Source organism: Panonychus citri, unplaced genomic scaffold (genome assembly GCF_014898815.1).
Source record: "Panonychus citri isolate SS breed McGregor unplaced genomic scaffold, ASM1489881v1 Contig00139, whole genome shotgun sequence".
NCBI classification, from domain to species: Eukaryota; Metazoa; Arthropoda; class Arachnida; order Trombidiformes; family Tetranychidae; genus Panonychus; species Panonychus citri.
Window position 1 is genome coordinate 1,020,928 of NW_026515544.1, and position 21,919 is coordinate 1,042,846.

General features: G+C 31.1%; 1 protein-coding gene, 1 long non-coding RNA gene and 1 pseudogene across 2 annotated transcripts; 2 read left to right on the forward strand and 1 right to left on the reverse strand.

Annotated features, from left to right (window-relative positions):
• Positions 1-127: 127 nt before the first annotated feature.
• Positions 128-7,311, reverse strand: LOC128394459 (DENN domain-containing protein 1A-like). Its single transcript, XM_053354786.1, is given in 8 exon segments — positions 128-981; positions 984-1,203; positions 1,345-2,019; positions 5,386-5,487; positions 5,611-5,868; positions 5,989-6,144; positions 6,264-6,606; positions 6,816-7,311. Coding segments are annotated over 8 exon segments (2,160 nt in total). The 5' UTR covers positions 6,833-7,311; the 3' UTR covers positions 128-592.
• A 1,351-nt stretch (positions 7,312-8,662) lies between these two features.
• LOC128394462 (unconventional myosin-Vb-like) lies at positions 8,663-21,841 on the forward strand (annotated as a pseudogene).
• LOC128394463 (uncharacterized) lies at positions 15,513-16,409 on the forward strand. Its single transcript, XR_008326369.1, has 2 exons — positions 15,513-15,760; positions 15,858-16,409. It is a non-coding gene; the product is annotated as an uncharacterized LOC128394463 (long non-coding RNA).
• Positions 21,842-21,919: the final 78 nt, after the last annotated feature.

Consider the following 21,919-nt stretch of genomic DNA (forward strand, 5'->3'; position numbering starts at 1 on the left):
ATTAATCAACAATTAACATAACATAAACATCGTAATTGTATTTATCTTCATCATCATTAACATCATTTTTTCCTTGATAACAAATGATATTTTTTTTTCTCTCCTTTCATTGATTGAATTAAATTACTTTTAATTTGATTGTGATAACCATTTTAATTAGTAAAAAATATTTAATTGTTACAATTTTTTCACAATTTAATTGAACCGAATTGACTTTTTTTTTATCGATTATCATTTCTAATTGTAATTTATATTTATAATGTGTGAGGTTCTGATGATTTCACACGAAATTCATGATGAGCTTTTTTACTTTAAATCAACAACTTAATTTGTACGAACTTTTCACCGCTGGATTAGTCGATTTAATTATAAGGGACCAGCCTATGCCTTCACTCAGCCGCTCCTTGTATTGGGCTCGAAAATGATGAGAGATTTGATCTTCGTACTTGACAACCTCGACCTCAAATTCATCTGGAATTAGTTCTGAATTTTCATCTGATCTTCAATTAATTGATGGAAAATTAGTGAATGTAACATTTTCTGTAGGGTTGCGCATCATGATCAGGGCTGAGTTCGAGTAAAATTTTCCTTGTCAAAGGTTATTTTTGTCCCGCTGAATCTCAGAGCATCCTGGTAACCACCAATTAACATGACCAGAACTTTCAGTAAGGTTCGAGTGTTTCTTTTGTAATAATGGATCAAAAATGGCTCCAATATCTTTCGGGGGTGAGTCAAGAGTAATTAAAAGGTTTTCTTTTGTGTCTGATGATTTACGAGAAAATTTGATTGATTTAGAGGGCGGTGGCAACGGTAAATTGTAACTTGCTCGACGCGATTGTGAATTGGATGAAGATGAACTAACAATTGGATTTGATTCTTGTGATTGAAAATCTACCCAATTGGATTGATTATGATTATTGTTATTATTTATTAATCCACTTGATGAATAGTCTGATGAATTTTTTAATCCAAATCCTTTATAGCTTCTTGTAACTCTCCCATTAAATCAAGACTGATTGGTTTATATGTTAAACCCTCGATTCCTGGTAATTTTTCGTATTCAACTGAATCAACTTCCGAATCTTCAGATGAGGCTTCAGGGGCTTGTTCCAAGGAGTAATTTTTATCCTTGGAAAATGGATCACGTAGATTTAGATCCCCGTAAAATGTTTTCTTTGAGGTAAAACCAGTAACTGGTGGTGACTACAAAAGAAAAAATTAAAAACAACAATTAACCGATTGTTAAACAATGAAAATCCATGAATCAATCTCATTCAAGGTAAGATTTAACAATGAAATGTTGCTTAAAATTGATAACATGATTTATTGATTTCTCTTCATTACCAAGACAATTTGACGTCTTCCTTGCTTGGCAAGACTCAGGCCACTGGCACTTTTCCTGACGGAACCATTGGATGGTTCATCAGCTAGACCATAGTAGGTCGATGATGTCGGAGATTCTCGAGGTGTAGATGGAGCTGATCGAGGTAAACCCGGTTCACCAGGTCGATTAATATCTTGTAATTTTAATTTGAATCCATTATAAGCCTTTTTACTTTTATCTTTAACTTGTTTACCACGACTTTTCACTTGTTTGTAGGCACTTTTTACCGCTGGATTAACCGATTTCAATAAAGCTCCACCTTCTTTCTTCATCTGGCCAAGCCATTCCTTGTATTGAGCTCGAAAACGATGAGAACTTTGCTCTTCTTCATACATGTTCACTTCAAACTCGAATTCATCTGAAATTGATTCTGCATTAGTCAACATTCTTATTCGATCTTCAATAAACTGATGGAAAATCTGTAAATGTAACATTTTCTGTAGAAAGGGTTGCATATGATCAGGTCGTGTTCGAACAAAAGTTTCCTTGTCAAAGGTTATCTTTGATCCGCTTGGGAATCGTAGAGCATTCTGGTAACCACCGATTAACATGACCAGAGCTTTGAGAAAAGTTCGAGCGACACCATCACCAATGAGAGATCCACTGTTTTTCATACTTTTCTTAAGAAACGATACCTGAAAACATAAAGAAAAAGAAGAAGAAAAAAAGTTAATAAAAAGCAAACAATTCAACTGAAAAACATGATGAACATGATAAACATCAGACAATCAATTCAAATGAAGAAACAAAAATATAAACCAATTCAGGATCCATTTGAAAACATCTCAAATAACCTTTACTATTTTCAATGAAAACTGATCCATATCAATGATAAGATATTTCTAATCAAAGGGCTCATGAATTTCAAATGAAAATCATGAGAAATTCAGGCATCATGATAATGACCTTGACTTAGTATTTTATGGACTGGTTTTTATTATCTTTTCTTAAAGGATATTCAATTTAACTCTTTCTCTTTATTATCATCACCATCATCATGAACGTTTATCTTCATCCTCCCTCTTTTATATATATAAAGATGATTCATTCAATTAGCTTGAAAAAAGTTCAACAGAATCAGATATGTTTCTACTTCCTGAACTTGAGTAGGAAATATATCATTTCAAATATTATGATCAATAATATCATGATTATGGATGAGTTAATCACAATTTATACAATCAAATAATATTAACCATGAAAATTGAGTTTAAATGAATAACGATAAAATCATCCTTGTTTATGTGAATCTATTGAAAACTATTCATTCAGTTAAATCAAATATTATTGGTTTTGAATCAATTAATTGCTGTTTACCAAACAAATTTAGTTCATTAATCATTTTTTTCTTGTAGTGAAATTGTTATTTTTGCTTGTGGAAAATGTTAAATTGTAACAATTAAGTTTTGGTTGATAGATTATATTAGGAAAAACACAAATGATTAACCCTTGATGGCGACTAATTGTTGATATAACAATGATAAAAATTCAGGTTTCACTTTTAATTTCTGGTTCTTTCTTCATGTGAAAAGTTATATAATAATAATCAATTACTTCCTATTTAATCAGCAGCTTTTAATATTCTTACAGCTAATTAATTAACAATAAGGTGATCAACAAACAGTGAAAAATACTTCAAGTAAATCAACAAACTATTACAATCAACACAATTGTCACTTATGAAAAAGTTAAACGACCATTAAGTTAATTCAGTAAATCAGCATAAAGCCAAATAAGATTGAGAAAAGTGAGATGACAATTAAATAATTTAAAAAAGGACAATTTGTAGTATAAGTTGAATAGAATTGGTAACAATTGATTAACAAAACATTCAATTTAAACAATCAACTGATTGTCATATATTGTCAAAATTAGATTGCTGTTGTTAATCAAAGAAAAGGTAAGTAATCAATATACAAAAGGAAATATAAACACAATCAGAAAATAGTAGACAAAAATTAAGGTTCAATTGGGTTCAATATCTTGATAGTTAATCATGATTAAATTGTAGTACAATTATACATCAGCCAGTTGATTGAAAACAACAATTAAATTGGAAAACATTGAAACAAAAGTAAACATAAAGTTTGTCAGAAAAAATCAACTAACGGTAAATGAATAACAAAAAAACTCATTGAAGGTTAACTATTGTAAAACATGTGATACAATTAGTAACAATTTGATTAAATGCTGATTGTGACTTAATTTGATCATGATTATTATCCTTGTTAGAGTGAAATGATTTAGATTTTCCGGAAATTAACAATATACATTATCCATACTTGTTATGATAGGTAAACAATTTAAAGTTACAGTTTGTTGAGTGTTGGTTACCTACTGAGCATCAATTGTTAACCGGAAATGAACAAAAAATAATAACATAAAAGAGGAGGTGGAGGGAGGGGCTGATGATAGTTGATGATGATGATGATGATGATGATGATGATGACAATAAATAAAATGAAGATGTGACAAAGAGGGAGAGACCATAATAACAATAAAGAAGATGAAACAAAAGAGGAACAAGAAAAATCTGAAAAAGTTTTTTACTATTTGCTGATTCATGTTTGGCTTTTAAATTGATCATTAAGGAGGAGAGTAAAAAACTTAACCTGATAATTAACTAAATCAACAATTAACTATTAATAATTCATTGTTCAAGTAAAATAATAGTGGCCCATTAATGAGTGAATGATTAAGTCAAGATAATCTCAGGCATGGTGATTGAATGAATCAAGGATATTGGTTAATATTCAAGTTTAAATGGTTATTAGATTACTATGATTAATTGTGATTGAAACAATGATAAGATTAATCACTCAGAATAATCAGATTGAAATGATTAATAATTTTAACCATGAAGGGTTACATTTCAAACTTTCAAATATTTTTCATCAAACACTAAACTTGAATTATTAATACAATGATAATCATTGAAAAATCTGATAACAATTAATTTTTTCCACAATTTGAAATCAACTGTGATGATTTTACACAGAAAATCATCAAATCAATGGTCTAATTGTTACAATGTACATTCATCATTCCATGAGAAATAATCACGATGGTTGATTATAACTGAGATCTAATTGGAAAATTAGATGCTGTTAATTGATGTTGTTAATCAATCAAGAAGATGATAAATCCTTTCTTTTCAGAATTAAGTATCTACAATCCTGAACAATTACTCTACCTAATTGTAGTTGTTGGCGATGAAAATCAATTCTAAATTAACAAGAAACTTTTGTTTCTAGAAAAATCCAATCTGAAAGTGGATCATAATTAAGGAATATGATTCATTTTGATTTGATTGTTCAACACCTTCGCAAATAGGGTGATGGGTAAATTCAGCAAATATCTTTCCGGATCCTGATTAAGATAAACCTGAAGAGAGGCCAATAATTGTCCCTTGATGATTAAGCACTAATTAACAAATCATTCACCTTTAAAACCATAAAGTCAATTCACTAATTAACCCTTCCACCCACCCAAGCAATTAAGCCATGTTAACGGATAAGTAAGCGGTTGATTAATCAAAAATTATTGCAAAGGTGGTGTATTCATAATGAGAGATAATAATTATAACATTATCATGAGAAGGAAAAAATTTCAAGATGAAATTAAGATGATTACAGTTGATAATCATGATTACTGATGATTGTGATGATTGTGATGATGAGAAAAGATTCTCGCTCCAGATTAAAGATGAAAACTAACTTTTTCTTTTGCGCTTCTGCAATCGAAATGAAAGTAAACATGATCATGATTATAATTAAGTTAAGGAGAATGAGAAAATTTTTAAATGTAAACTTGGTCATATCCATGCTTGGTTGATTAACTATTATTCTTCATTCATTTTGTATGAATATACAACTTTTGATCAAAAACTTGGATTTGTGAGTGGTTGTAAATGAGTTATTGAATTGATTAAATTGATTGATTGCTCGCTGATGTTTGTTTTGATTTGTATCAATAGAGAGAGAGAGAGAGAGATAACTTACTATTTCATTTGGTAACATGCCGACATCATCAAAAGGGGTGGTAATTTTGTTTTCATCCGCATCGAGAATGACAATCTCACCAAATTCCGAGTGTTTAAAAGTCTAAAATATTGAATAGAGAGACAAGATAGATTCATGATCATGGTGAATGAACATAATTGATCATCACAATTCATTTGTGTTGTGATTGGTTTCAATCAATTGAGTTAATTGGGTTATAATTACAACTAAAATTGATGAGGGTACTCCAATTAAGAATGGCATTGGTGCACTCAGGTAATCCAATAAATGAGAAGGTAAAACAGGAATGAATATGTGTTGCCAGTACATTGGATAGATTAAATCGTTGGCCGCTTGGACACAGGCGGATAAGCGACTTAATTTCTTTGAGGTAATGATAATCCGTCTCTCGTTTAACATACTGGCAAATATAGTTATCATATTGTTACTGTCGACGGCATTAAAATATTCGGATAAATTTCGCTACAAAAATGGAAGAAAGAAAGAAAAAGAATCATATTAATGTGGAAATTTAAGTGAAAATTTGCATGACGCTAATCAGTGTGGGTGACTAGTTGATCAAATTTAAGGTCCCATTCTTACATCTTCCGGAATGCTGGGGATTTTATGATGATCAGGACATTGAGCAGTGAATTCGTGTTTTCTATTGTTAACGGAATAAATTACTTGAAGGTATAATCCTGGTTGAGGAACTGGAGTTAAATAGAGAGCTTCCAAAAAACGATTCAGGTGAGATGTCTAAGAGAATAGAGAAGAAGAAAAAAAAAGATGAGGATAGAGTTACAAATTTGATGGTAATTGGTTATGTGTGATTGGTGAATTTGTGAAAATCAGTGGGCATCGTGACCAAAACTCACATCATCTTTGGCAATCAGTGATGCAATGTAATTAAGTAACTTGTAAAATGTATCATGCCAAGGTAGAGATGAGAGTAGTAGGAGGCAGGTATCACCCGGTTGTGGAGGATGTCGGATGAATCCAAAGCTCCATTTACTGTCAATTGAGGTGAGCACAAAGGAGAAATGTAAAACATTTGGAGAGTCAATTCTACAAGGATAACAAAATTGAGGCACTGATTTGGTGATCTCTTCATCTTTAAAATTATGAGGATATTGTTGGAGTATGTAGGGTTTACTATCAGCCGAGTTACCGGGTCTACTTATTTCCATGAAAACATCGAAAACATGATTAGGTGAACTCCTTTTAGATTTTCCAAATTATAATCAGATTGGTATTGTGTTTCCAATGTCAGATGATTTTGTTGAAAGTGAAAAGAGTCGTTGAAAGAGAGACAGAGACACAGAGAGAGAAAATGAATAGATAAAGAGAAAAAGAGAAAAAGAGAAAAATAAACAAAATATAAAAAAGATATAAAAATGGCTGAAAAGAAGAACAAAAAAAATACCAACCTTACTCTACAAGCCATATTGGGAATTCACTGTTTTTAATCCAAATCAACAAGTTGGATTATGAGAGAGTTTAAGCCAAAATAATATAATCACACTGAGAGATTGTTGTTGTTGGTGATGATGGTGGTGGTTTAGAGAAGGAAGAAGAGAAGAGAACAATTGTTAAGGTTGTTTAATCAGAGGGTAGAATAGAAAAGAACAGAATAACCAGAAAATAGAAACAAAAAAGACACACAGAGAAAGAGAAAAAGAAATTGATTGATGAAAGAGAATAGAATTTAAAAAATAGAACAACCAAAAGGGTTAAGCCTTTTCTCTAAGATTACATAGGCTCTTTGAAGATGGAAAAGTTGAGATTGTAGGGATTACATTCTTAATTATTTGAGAATCTCCCGTTTTAATGGTGAACAGTTGATCAAGGGTGTAAATAGAAGGAGAGGAAAATAAAAACTGACGTTGAAAAGAGAGAAAGAGAGAGAAAAAAAATGAGGCAAATGAATGAAAAACAAGCTCACAGTTAGAAAAGCTGATTCTCAATGGATCCAGTAAATGGAAAATTGGATCCGGATTTTGATGAAAGAAAGAGATAATTTGATGAATGTAAACAAATTCCAAATGTAGTTGACAATCAGTGGAATCACAATTAAAGAGAAGCTAAATTTTCAAAAGAACAATTAAATGAAAGAAACACAGAACACACCGAATCAAAGACAGAATCAAATTCAGGTGGAAAAGTTAACTTTAAGGAAGAAAACAAAACAATTCCTTTCTCGGTGAGTTGATCCAAGTTATCGTAAGTCTCAAGATCAGCTCAACATTTTCACCTGAAGCTGAACTTTTTGTTTCGGCTAAAGATTGTGGCGAATGATGAAAATTAACCTAATTGTTCAATTGTAATTGAACTAAAATCAACGGACACAATTAATATACTCGATACATTGGCTTCTACTGGAGTTGAGGTGATGATCCAAATGGTTTAATCAATTTTCTTATCACAAATATTGATGTTTATCTAATGTTAAGCTTATTAATAAACATCACCATCAGTTGATTGTGCTGGAATGAGAAACAATAATAACATAGATTAATAATAGATTAGTATTGGAGAAGAAGAGAAAATAAAAAAGAGAATAGAAAAAACAACAACAATAGAATTTTCATTTTCTCTTTTTCTATCTCGTTGGAAACTCTAGGTCATATGGACATCCGGTGAATAGTTTCACTGTTTACAATCAACCTTTTTTGTTTGATTGTTAATTGTTGAGAGAAAAACAGCAAAAATTAAAGAGGAAATGATAGGAAAATTAAATTGTTCCGTTGGTGACAATAACTGAAAAATCATTGATGGGTAACATGTAACGGTAAGATAATCTTTGTCTCTTTCACTGTTATGTTAACTTTCAACTTTATCACTAAAATTAAGAGAAATTAATAGTTACCTTTCAACATTAACAATCTAATTGATTAGAAATTGATGAGAAATTTTCACAATTAAATTGAAAGAAAAATATTGTTGCTTTGAAAATCGATCCAAAAAATTGTCTCCGTTTTAGATCATTAGCTTATTGATAGAATTTTTTTCGATTCCTACATAAAGACAACAACTTAATGTGCAAAAATGAATAAAATAAAATAAAGAAAAGTAGTAAATAATTGAGAACAATTAATAATAATTAATGAGAAGACAAATTGATTCCATGTTGTGATGTTAAGTTGAAAGAGAAAATTTTGTTTACCTTTTCAAAAAAACCGCTTTTCGAATGAATTAGTTTAATATTAACTCACCAGATGGAGAAACGTTTCACTTAAATACAAAAACTTAATGAATAAAATAAATAAATAAGTCACCTGTGAATAATGTGACGACCATTTTTGTTTTCTTGTCCAACTTGTAAATGGAAAAAGTTAATTGTTAATTCTCACTGGAAATAATTGACTTTTTTTTTGGTTTCCAGAATCGTATCTCTCTAATTACTAATTTAATTTGTCAATTGGAACAATTAACTCACCTGTTAATTAATATTTCTCAAGTGTGTGATTTAGTTACCAGAAACATAAACACAATTCTTTGGTAAACTGGTCAATCAGGAATCCAACAAGTAGGTTGCCACTCTTACTGTGATCCTCGTTTTTGGTGAGAGAGGAGAGAGAGAGAGAGAGAAAGAGAGAAGAAAAAGAAGAGAAGAAAAATTTGTTCTTTAGATGTTTGGTAAACTTGGTTGAATTAACTAGGAATCGAACTGTGATTACCACTGATTAATCTACTAAATCAACTTCTCTCTTACAATTGTCATATTTGTATCGTTTTCATGTGAACCCGAACAGAAAAAGGTATTCCAGTTAATATACCGGCTAATTTGTTTTCTATTCTTTTTCACCGGTAAAATTTTCTTTTCTTTTATCTATTTATCTCTAGACAAATATTGTTCTCCTTCTTTTGGCCATATGTTTTCCAACTTACCTGTTAACTTGTTGTTTTTTCCATCTCCTTCTTCATCATCATCATCATCATTACCATCACCTTCCATCACTCATGTTTCAACATAGAATATCAATCATCATCTGATGTTCTGTTAATCTTTTTCTTTTCTTCTTCTTCTTTAACATTGTAACAATTTCCACCAAGTTTATCGAAAGAAAATCTCTCCCTCTCTGATTATTTGGTGTTAATTATTTTTCATTGGTAAACACAAACATTGGAACTTACCTGAGATCTGGTGTTTCTATTTAGTGTCTGGACTTACCTTTCTCATCATTTCAGTGTCTCCTCTTAAACTTTTTTCCCTGTGTTAATTGGTAATCTTGTGATTATCATTTGTGTTATGTGTAATCAACTACAATGTTTATCTCATCGTCATATCACATTAAGATTGAATCACCATCAAATCAATGATGATGATTTTTGATAAAAACTTTGATGGTAATAAAAAGTCAGCATTCTCATCAGACCTTGATCGAGGATTATCTTACCAGTATCAAGTGAATTAACTCTTTCACCTTCCCTATTAATATCCTTATATTTTCCTTCTCCTTGGATAAAAACAAATTCTCTCTCTCTTTTTTTTGTTCTAAGCAGTTTTCTTATATTGTGATTCTATTATCATCATTATTTATTATTATTACTTCAACTTTAAACTCATCTCTCAAATATCATCTCAACCCTCACTTGGCCTTTCGTTACTCTTTGTTTACATCGATTCAGTCAATTATCTTTACTCTTTTCCACTGTTATTACTATTGTATATTCTGATTTGCTTTAAATCACTCAAAATTCAACATGGCGACTGCACCAGGACTTTCAAAAGTTTTCATCATTGATAAATATTTCACTGAGCTTCAAAAATATTGGGAAACCGAGAAAAAAATGAAAGGACGTAAAGTTAAAGGTAAATTGATTTGAAAATGAATTTGTTTTTCTTTACTAATTATCTAACTATGATTTATTTTTCTTTCTCACCACAGAAATTGGAAGATTCAACAATCCATCTAATGGAGATGAAAAACCAACCGAATCAAGTTCAAGTGATGTTTATGATCTTATCCATCTTCAAGGTCCACTTACAGAGGATTCAATTGTTCGAGCTTTAGATGCAAGATTTTTAATCAATGAATATTTAGTAAGTTAATTAAGTTAATCAGTAAACTTTCAATTCAATCATTTCATTGATTTTCGTTCACAATATTAAGTTAATATCCTGTTAAGGTGAATGAAAATGAACGATAACAAACGATTGAACATCATTGAATGATTTGATTTTCTCTCTCTCTCTCTTTCATATTGTTGATTCTATCATTTTTTTCTCTCTCTTCTCCATCATCTTTTTCTCCTCCTTGTACTTACAAGCAGAGAGAAAAAAATGATTGACATTTAAATACAAATAGATGGCTATTGATGGCTAATGTTTATTGAGAATTCCCGGTTTTCACCCTGAGAGATTCACGATATTCAATAAGATGATATATTACTACAATCAACATATTATTAAATTATTATCATTATTAACTTAGCATATTATTAACGATTTGATGTTTTGATTATCAATACTAATTGTCTAATTTTCTTATCCGATTGATAATATTTAACGAAAGCCAATCTCTTTAAAAATCTCTCTGTAATTAACGACAATTGTCCAATATAACACATAATGTATTACATCCTCACCAATGATATCTTTGACTAATTGTACTCTATTTTAATTACCTTTCAACAGACCAATATTGGATTACTGGTATTAGCTATGAATGGATATGAACGTAAAGGTTATTATTATCAACTTTAAACTCATCTCTCAAATATCATCTCAACCTCACTTGGCCTTTCGTTACTCTTTGTTTACATCGATTCAGTCAATTATCTTTACTCTTTTCCACTGTTATTACTATTGTATATTCTGATTTGCTTTAAATCACTCAAAATTCAACATGGCGACTGCACCAGGACTTTCAAAAGTTTTCATCATTGATAAATATTTCACTGAGCTTCAAAAATATTGGGAAACCGAGAAAAAAATGAAAGGACGTAAAGTTAAAGGTAAATTGATTTGAAAATGAATTTGTTTTTCTTTACTAATTATCTAACTATGATTTATTTTTCTTTCTCACCACAGAAATTGGAAGATTCAACAATCCATCTAATGGAGATGAAAAACCAACCGAATCAAGTTCAAGTGATGTTTATGATCTTATCCATCTTCAAGGTCCACTTACAGAGGATTCAATTGTTCGAGCTTTAGATGCAAGATTTTTAATCAATGAATATTTAGTAAGTTAATTAAGTTAATCAGTAAACTTTCAATTCAATCATTTCATTGATTTTCGTTCACAATATTAAGTTAATATCCTGTTAAGGTGAATGAAAATGAACGATAACAAACGATTGAACATCATTGAATGATTTGATTTTCTCTCTCTTTCTTTATTGTTGATTCTATCATTTTTTCTCTTCTCTCCATCATCTTTTTCTCCTCCTTGTACTTACAAGCAGAGAGAAAAAAATGATTGACATTTAAATACAAATAGATGGCTATTGATGGCTAATGTTTATTGAGAATTCCCTGTTTTCACCCTGAGAGATTCACGATATTCAATAAGATGATATATTACTACAATCAATATATTATTAAATTATTATCATTATTAACTTAGCATATTATTAACGATTTGATGTTTTGATTATCAATACTAATTGTCTAATTTTCTTATCCGATTGATAATATTTAACGAAAGCCAATCTCTTTAAAAATCTCTCTGTAATTAACGACAATTGTCCAATATAACACATAATGTATTACATCCTCACCAATGATATCTTTGACTAATTGTACTCTATTTTAATTACCTTTCAACAGACCAATATTGGATTACTGGTATTAGCTATGAATGGATATGAACGTAAAGGTAATCCAGTTACTTTAGCAAGTGTTCATCACGATGCAGGTAAACATCCACAATTATTACGAATCGCTCAAGATGCAGTTAGACAACAAAGTGAGACAGGTTACCCTCAGGCCATTATACTCAGGTAACGTTTGAATATTTAAATTAACATTTGCAAAACATCAAAAAATCTCATTAAAATTAATCTCGTCTTTCTCTGTCCAGTCAATGACTTTTTACACTTTGTCGCTTACTAATTTAATCAAGTCTACACACTAACTAGACACTTACGTTAATTAACAATTTAAACTAATCCTTTGTTTTTATTATTATTGTTTTTTTTTCTGTGTTTACATATCAACAATATAATTACAGTGGTGAAAGTGGGAGTGGTAAAACATATTGCTGCATGCTTTTATTACGTCATCTGTTTGATGCTGCGGGAGGAGGACCGGAAACGGACTCATTTAAACATTTATCAGCGGCTTTTACTGTCCTTAAATCTCTAGGATCAGCTAAGACTTCAACAAATTCAGAATCTAGTCGAGTTGTAAGTAGAACCATTAATTAATCATTTCTCTCATTAATATATCATTATCATCATCAACATCATCATCACGTCAACATTTGTTTTGATTAATATCAAACAAACACTTTTCATCAAAAAAAGAATAGTGAAAATAAGAAAAAGACAAATTATCAACACAGTTCATCAATACACAAACCTCACCTTCTTGAAATGAATCTTTTAGATTTTCATTATGTACGTGCAAAAGTATCACATTTTTCATCCACATGTACGTGCACACCGAAACCCTTTTGATTGTATAGCATTTATCATCACCGTTTATTCAGTAATTTATTTTTATCATATTGTGTGTGTGGTCTTTTATATTAAGAGACATCTCTCTCACTCTATCTCTCTCTCTCATCCTCATACTCTCTCCCGGCGTATGTATTTTAGTGTATCTTTTTACTTAACCAAGTGATTTATGTGACATTATTGATGTCCCGGTGAGATTTTACCTTGTCCCATCAACCAGGTAAAAAAGGTATAAAAATGTTAATAATTATAAAGATGTTGATGAATATAAAAAAAAACCTGAAAATAAGTTCAGTTATCAATCCCTTACAACCAAAGCTATGATTCAATTTGGTGTTTTGATAACATTGGAAAACGTTTGAACAGACCAGGTAACAAAACCAACAACAGGTAAACTTGCTTTAGGGAAACTTGTTCAAATTATTTTGACAATGTTTTCTTCATTCACTTCGCCATCTTCATCTTCATCTTCATCTTCTTCATCTCATCTTCACCTTCCGAAGGTAAAAAACTTTTAGCGTTAAACGATTACCATCTCTTTTTATCTTCCATCTCTCTTTGCTTATTTATCAAGACGATTGATTGAGAATCTTTTCTTACCTCTCTCTCCATCTTCTTCATCATCTCTCCTCAATTAGACTCAGTATGGGGTATCCCATAGTAATTAATGTTCTTAATTCTCTCAGCCTCTTAATTCTTTTCTTTCACCATCATAATCATCTTTATTTTTCTTTTTACCTTTTTCTTTTCCTCATCAATTTTCTGATCTATGTTATCAATTGAAACCTTGCAAACTAACACGTTATTTAAATCAAATAGTACATAAGATAGATAATCTTGTTTATATTTCGTTCTGTGAGTGTTTATGTTTGTTTATTATGTTGATTGTAATTCTGTTTATTGGTTTGCATTAGTTTGCCTCTATTTTTATTACACTTGTTATTATTTTTCTATTGATAACTTGTTCTTATTTTTTTTCTTCCATTCCAATTGTTTTCACATAGAATCTCATGTTACAGAGCATTTCTCTCATCTCTCTCTTTCTCTCTCACGGGAATCTTTTAGGTCTATTTTAATTGTTGACACTTATCTTCTCGGTGATAATCTGATGATAATCTGAAAATGCAATTGCAATTCATCATTAATTTTCAGTTTCTGTTGGGATGATGAAAATTTTATCATCTTAATAAACAATATTATTATTACATGTTGATAATCAGCTGTGTTTATACTTGATTAAATCAATCAAAATTATGAGAACAATCAATAATACTTAATAGCTTATATTAGTGATAATAGTTACCATCCAGAAAATTGTTCATGTTACTATTGGATTGATTGTCGAAAATTTTGTTTCTCATCCTTCAACCGGTTATCCTGTAAAAGAAACCAATCAATGACTATCCAATACTAATGCAGTCTCGCTTTTCTTGTTTTTGTTGCAGGTTAAGTCACAAGAGAAAGCTTCTTCTTCTTCATCATTATCATCCTCATCTCCATCTTTTCAAATTCTCTTTTTATATCTTGTAAACATGAGTCTCTCTCTCTCTTCTTTCTACGAAGGTAAAAGCTACCAAAGTCCAGCGTGAATACACATGAAAAAGAAGAAGAAAAGAAAGTCTTACCCCTAAGGCATCATAAAATTTTCTCTTTCCCCATCTTTCTTTCTTCTTCTGTCATCATCATCTTTTCTCTCTCTCTCCCTCTCTCTCTCTCTCTCTTGCCTACCTTGACTCGCCTGATCCCCAATTTCTCTGTCAATTTTTTCAGGGCTCCTTTTCTTCACTTTCCTTTATCTTCATCTTCCTCTGTTTTCAGTTCTCTCTCTCTCATAACAAGTACCTTTACATATCATCTCAATCCCAGAAAATAAAACCATACAGATTCTTGATGCCGGTTTGTTGTTTGTATGTTACAAGGTACAGTTTGTGTGTTTTTCTGTGTTTTTTGTTGTTATTTGTGTAAAACCACCTTAGTCCTGGTGGATGTGTTATTTGTTGTTGTTGATGTTTTACCTTTACCTTTACATTTGATGCTGTAAAACCAGTAATTTTGATAGAAAATGAGAAAAAAAAGCAACAACGAATTCTAAGCTTTTCCATTCTCTTACTCACTTTCTCTTCTAATAGATTATATTCATTTTACTTATTTACTTGACTATTTTTCTTTTCTTCTGCTTACTTTCTCTCTCATTTTCTGGTGTATACCTTTATCATTTTTATCTTCATCATCACCAATATCATCCTCCTTCTCAGCTTTCTCTCACTTTCCTTTCTTATCCGAAGGTCTTTAGTTTTTTTACCTCTTGTTATTGCCTTTAATATTATCGTTGCTTCTGTTATTCTTTCTCACTCACTCTCTTCCTCTGGTACAAGGAGTTTGTAAAAATTGCGTTTCCAACTCAAATGGTCATCACAACTTAACAGTCCAGTAGCACCGCCACAGCCATTGGAAGAGAGAGAGAGAGAGAGAGAGAGAGAGAGAGAGAGACCCTTTAAGCCTCAGGTCTCAGCAGCAGGTATCCTCTCCCTCTCTCTCCTCACCCCTGATACTGATCATCCATCATCTCTCGCCAGTTATTGAAATTACTAACCTTCATCAAGCCTATCATCTAAACTCCTCATCATCATCCTCTCTCTTTCTCACATTAATCCTGACTTCTTTGACTCTCTAACTAAACATATCCTGCTAGGTCATCTTCATCTTCATCATTCACAACAAACGTTTAACTAATCACATTTAGACGGTAATTTTATCAATAATTTGATATTAATTCAATATATATTTATATGATTTTCTATCTGATTTTAATCTCTACAATTTCATGTTTTTTTTCCTGATAGTTTGTCTCATCCTAATGATAAATTTATATATATAAAAGTTTCATGGATAACTGAGTATGAAATTGAAACAATTTTGATATCTTACCTGCTCATCCTTTTTACACTACCTGTCATCATCATCAAATAACAACATGATTCAATTAAATTAATTGAATATATTATCTTTGTACTTGTTGGAAGATCTTAAACTGTTTCTATCAAAATCATGATGATCATCAATTGATTATCAAATGAACTGAAGGATAAACAACACATATGAAACTTCATCTTTTGCCGCTTTTCGGGAAATTAACAACACAAAATGTTACTCAAAACGTCAAGAAGATGATGCTAATGATGATGATAAAAAAGATGAAAAGGATGAATAAGTTAATCGCCTCTGGGCTTAAATCATCTTCTTTTTATCTTCGTCATAATTGAAACTTGTGTTTCTTTAGATGCCATTGATTTTTAATCCCTCACAGTGGTCGCTGAACTTGATTAATCTTTAATGATAATAATAACCAATCAACTCAATCAATCGTTAATATAATAACAATCTTTTGTTTCTAATAGATTACAATCAATCAATGGTTTCGCGATAATCATTAATTATTGATGATTTGCTTTTTGATTATCATTTGATTGTAGTGTTGATGATAATTTATATATGAAGCTATCAACTAATCATTACATTCATCAGCACCTTCAATTTAGGAGGCAGTAGATGAATTTAATTTAATTTAAACGATTTTGATTAAACTATGGGCCGAACTAAATTAGTGTTGATATCATGTTAACAGGGTTTATCTTCCCGTTCTTAGTCTCTCTCTCTCTCTCTCTCGCTCTTTCTATCATCCTTATCATCCTGAGTCGTTCTTATATTGTGCTACCTTGATACATTGAACTTACCAAGTAAATCAGACCATAGCCTGAGGAAATTTAATTTTGTTTTTAACATCATCACATCAGAAATAACAACATCATCAGAAGCTCATCAATTGACTAAATATCATCATATATGTAAAAAGAAAATATAAATTAAGATGAGATTATCAGTTAATCTTAAATTTACCTTGAATTTTTTTCTTCTCCTCTTGGTTAGACTTAATTTGATTAACTATCGATGATAATTAAACTTTTCTCATCATCTTAATCATCCGTCAAGTATAATAATAAATAACATCATTTCAATCAACGGATTAATTAGACAGGTTGTTTTCCACAAACCAATTTAAGTCTATTTCTTAATCAGTGAAACAATTTAAATCAATAATAATTGATTGTTAATCCTTATTAGATGATCTTGATCAAAGTTGATCTCATCATCATCTTGATCCTTAAATACCTTTTTTTTTATAATACACATAAAGTATATCAAAAATAATCAAATAATTAATCGACCTGATTAATTATTATTTTCTTATCATGATTATCAAAGGTAATTGATTATAATCAATGATTATCGTCATGAGAAAGAAAGAGAAAAATATTTCAACGTTTCTCTCTCATCACATTAAGTGATGATAATTATTATCTAATGAGCCGCATCACTTTTTTATCCTCTTTCTATTTCCTCTCTCAATTTCATCATATGTATATTGAGCATTCCATTCATTTTATCATGTACCCTGAATGCTTATTGACTTTACCTGAATTCGATACCAAATATAATCATCTCATGATGTAAACATCTCCATCCTCATCTTTTACCCTACATCAATTGAACGTCCTATTCCCAGGTCAAGGTTATAACCTGATAGACTTTCAATCTAATATGTTGCTGATCTTTGACCGATAAAGTTTTAGATTACAAGTAATTTTTTCCCTCTTCAAATTACCAACAACATTAATTGGAATAACAATTGTTAATTACAATTATAATTGATTGTTTTTATTTTCTCCTCTCACTCTTGATTGTTGGCAATTTACTTTGCGTTTAATTGCTGAAAAATTGAGTGATCATCATTGAAAAACTTTGTTTTGTTGATCATGTTAATTGTTTCAACTACGAAAAGCTAATTAACTAAACACTTTTCTCTTCTCATAATTAACTATTTACAATTAAATATAACTTGTTGATATTTTCTATGATTTGATGATGATATGATTTAATTAATGAATTAAATACTTATATATTTATCTTAATTGTTGATTTCCAGGGTCAATTTATCGAAGTGCAAATTACCGATGGAGCCTTGTATCGAACCAAAATCCATTGTTATTACCTCGATCAGGTAAATTACTTTCTTCTAAATCTCATATTTACATTAAATCATGTTAACTAATCTAAGATTAATTAAATTCTTATCTTGATTAAACTTTCTCTTCTTCGTAGACTCGAGTTCTTAAACAATATCCTAATGAGAAAAATTATCATATCTTTTATCAAATGCTCGCTGGTTTAACTAAAGATGAACGAGGTAAGTGATTAAAATTATTCCTTCAATTGTTTACTTATAATTAACTTTGATAATTAATGATTACTTTTTCCTTTTCTTAATTGTTGTTCCTCAGCAAAACTTAATCTCGAAGGTTATAATGTAAATAATTTACGATATTTAAATCGAGGTGATACAAGTCAAAATGAAACCGAAGATGCTGCTCGATTTGAAGCTTGGAAGGTAATATAATTTAGTTAATCGATTTTAATTGTCATTAATTAACCAAATTGTCTATTACTTAGGCTTCGCTCTCTGTGCTGGGTATACCGTTTATGGACGTAGTTCGAGTTTTATCAGCCATCTTATTGTTGGGTAATATTAAATTCAATGATGGTCAACGGCACAATCCCGTCCTATTAGATAGTTCAAATATCGGCTTTCTAGATTCAAAGGCCAGTTCTAATGAAATAAAAGCCGTTGCCTCACTTTTGGGCATTTCATCTGTATCCTTATATCGAGGTCTAACTACTCGTACCCAAAGTGTGAGAGGACAATTAGTTAAATCAGTTTGTGATAGTCAAACAGTAAGTACAATTGTAATAAGTTTTCTCTAATATGATTGATTGATGATTTAAATGATGTAAATTAATTTTCATTGATTATTTTTCTCTCTTGTTTACAGGCTTCAAATACTCGAGATGGACTTGCAAAGGCGCTTTATTGTCGCACTGTGGCCACAATTGTGAGACGTGCCAATAGTTTAAAGAGAATTGGATCAACTTGTGGTACCATGAGTTCAGATTCCAATGAATCTATTCACAATCAGATCGAAACGGGTTCTCATCATGCATCGACAGTTGGTTCGTCTGGGGCTAAGTCACATAAATCATTAAATGTCCTAAACTCTGCTGTTCGCCATGCAACCGATGGATTCATTGGAATCTTAGACATGTTTGGCTTTGAAGATTCTCACGTTAGTTTAAACTACAATTAAAATTCACAGTTCGAGCAATTAATTGTTTTCCCTCTATTTCTCTCTATTCTATTAACAGCCCAGTCATTTGGAGCATCTATGTATCAATCTATGTGCCGAGACGATGCAACATTATTACAATACAATTATATTCAAAACGAGTATGGAATCATGTCACAATTGACTATAATTGGTTTTGTCTTAATTTTCATCTTTGCTTCTACATTTCATCATCATTTTCATCTTTTTTTTCTCTTTTTCTTCTTTTGCTTATAGAGAACCGGACTTTTGGAGATGCTGGATGTTGAAACTTTCCTCAAAGGAACACCCGAATCTTATGTTGCCAATATTAAAGCTCAACATCACGGGTGTCCAAGGTATTTTGATGTTGACCGAGACTATGAGAGCCAAGGAAATAATAACAATAATAAACATAAATCAAAAAGTCATCGTAATCATCATCGTCATCATCATCACCACGAAAATAGAATTGATAAAATTGGAAAGAAAAATTATTCAGATAATTTATCGAAAAACAATAACTATAATAATAATTGCACTCATAACAATAACAACAACGATAATAACAATAATAATGAATTATTAAGTCGCTACTTTGGTGTTCGACATTTCACTGGAAATGTGATCTATGATACAAGTGACTTTATCGAGGCTAATCGAGATACGGTTCCTGATGATATTGTTGCCGTTTTCCATAAATCATCATGTACATTTGGCTTTGCTTCGCATCTTTTTGGTATCGAATTGAAGACTTTATTTTCTCGGGATCTTGCTCCTTGTGGCCTTCGATTCAGAATCTCACCAACAAATCACAACAACTTACAACATGGAAACGATATCACAACGACCTTGACCCAAGATTTTCACACTCGCCTTGATAACTTACTTCGTACTATTGTTCATGCTAAACCGCATTTCATTAGATGTATTAAGGTGAATCAAAGTTTCCAAAGCAAAACAAGCTATCTAATTGCCAACTTGATTACTAATTACTAATTTATTTTTGCGATCCAAACAGAGTAACAATGAGGAACAGAAAAGTCACTTCGATCGTGCGGTTGTTATGAGACAATTGCGATCTCCAAGTCCTAGAAACACTCAATCTAATGGCCTGTGGTTTACCCCATCGAATGAGATTCAGAGCGTTCACAATGAGATATCGTTGTATTGGACCTTTGCGAAGATTGAAAAAAGTAGACGATAAAAGTAGTGCTGATGATTGTAAGGTTAGTTGATAAGGTCGACCATTTTTTTGTGACAATTTTAATGTTAATTTGTTGTTTTCTTTTTGTCTCAGATTCTCTTAGATAGTTTCACTTCCGCATTGGAACAATTCGGCTCATTAACACCAGCATCTAATTCGTGGGCCATCGGGAAACGTCACATCTTTTTAAGTGAAGGAGCTCGACAACAATTGGAATTGCTTAGAAACGCTAAACGTGCTTATGCCGCTGTCATAATACAAGCAGCCTGGAGAGGTTGGAATCAGCGGAAACGATGGCCAATACTCACAAATAATACCAACAATTTAATGGTCAACAATATGACCAATGGAGGGATTAGTAAACGATTCCTTGGTAAATCGGGTTCTACTCATTCAACATCAATGAACCATCATCATGGCCTGTCAACCGTTGGTGTTCAACCTTCCGGTTTACTATCAACTAGTCTAAGTGGTCTGAATAGACCTCGACCACAACCGATAACGGGTACACCACCACCCGAACCTTGTGATGCCAAAATAATTGCCCATACATGTTCACTTTTTGGTCTCGATTTGGTAAAAAATTTTCCTTCTTTATTCAAAATCAATTAGTTAATTAATTTTTTCCATTTCTCATTAACTAACAGCAACGACCTCCACCTGTACCACCGAGTCGCTCATATACTGTCACTGGTAACGCTAAACTTGGTTATCCACAAACACGAACTATGAAATTAGACTATCCAGGTAAATTAAAATCACCATGATTCGAATTGTTTCCATGAGAAATTTACTAATTAACTTTCGGTTAATTTAATATTACAGAAGTTCCAACTGGATCTGAACCACAGTTATCAAAAGGTGAAATTGTTATGGTCATCGGAGCTTCATCTAAACGGGGTCACCTAATTGTTGAACATACTGGACACACTTTCCATGTGCCTTACCAATACATGGAGCTTAAATCATACCCAACAATAGCCACAGTTACCTCACCTCCGGCCAGTCTTTAAGAAACAATTTAAAATAAAACTAGGAAACAATTAACTCAATTGCACTTCTCACAATGTACAGAATCTCGTTAACAAAAAAGTTGCCATTGAAAAACATTCAACAAACGGAGAGAAAAACAAAACTGACCAATTGGACATTCAAAATGTCATCGAATTGAAAAATTCAAATGACCCTTACAAGAGGCCATATACTGACCATTACGAGTTTTTTTTTTGAAAGAAAGCTAAATATGAATCTATTTATATCTTTGCATATAAATATTTTCTAATTATATCAATAACAAAGTATTTAAATGAACTATTAACAATTTAATTAAATTATTACAGTTTATGGTTTGATCCTCAAACTATAAATAGATCAAGTAATTAAATGTACTACGATGAAATATAATTAAATAGACAACACAATGATTAATGAAATTTGATCATAAACAAACAAATCATTGATCAAATTGATTGTTACCAAGTTACTACGTTTAATCAGAAAC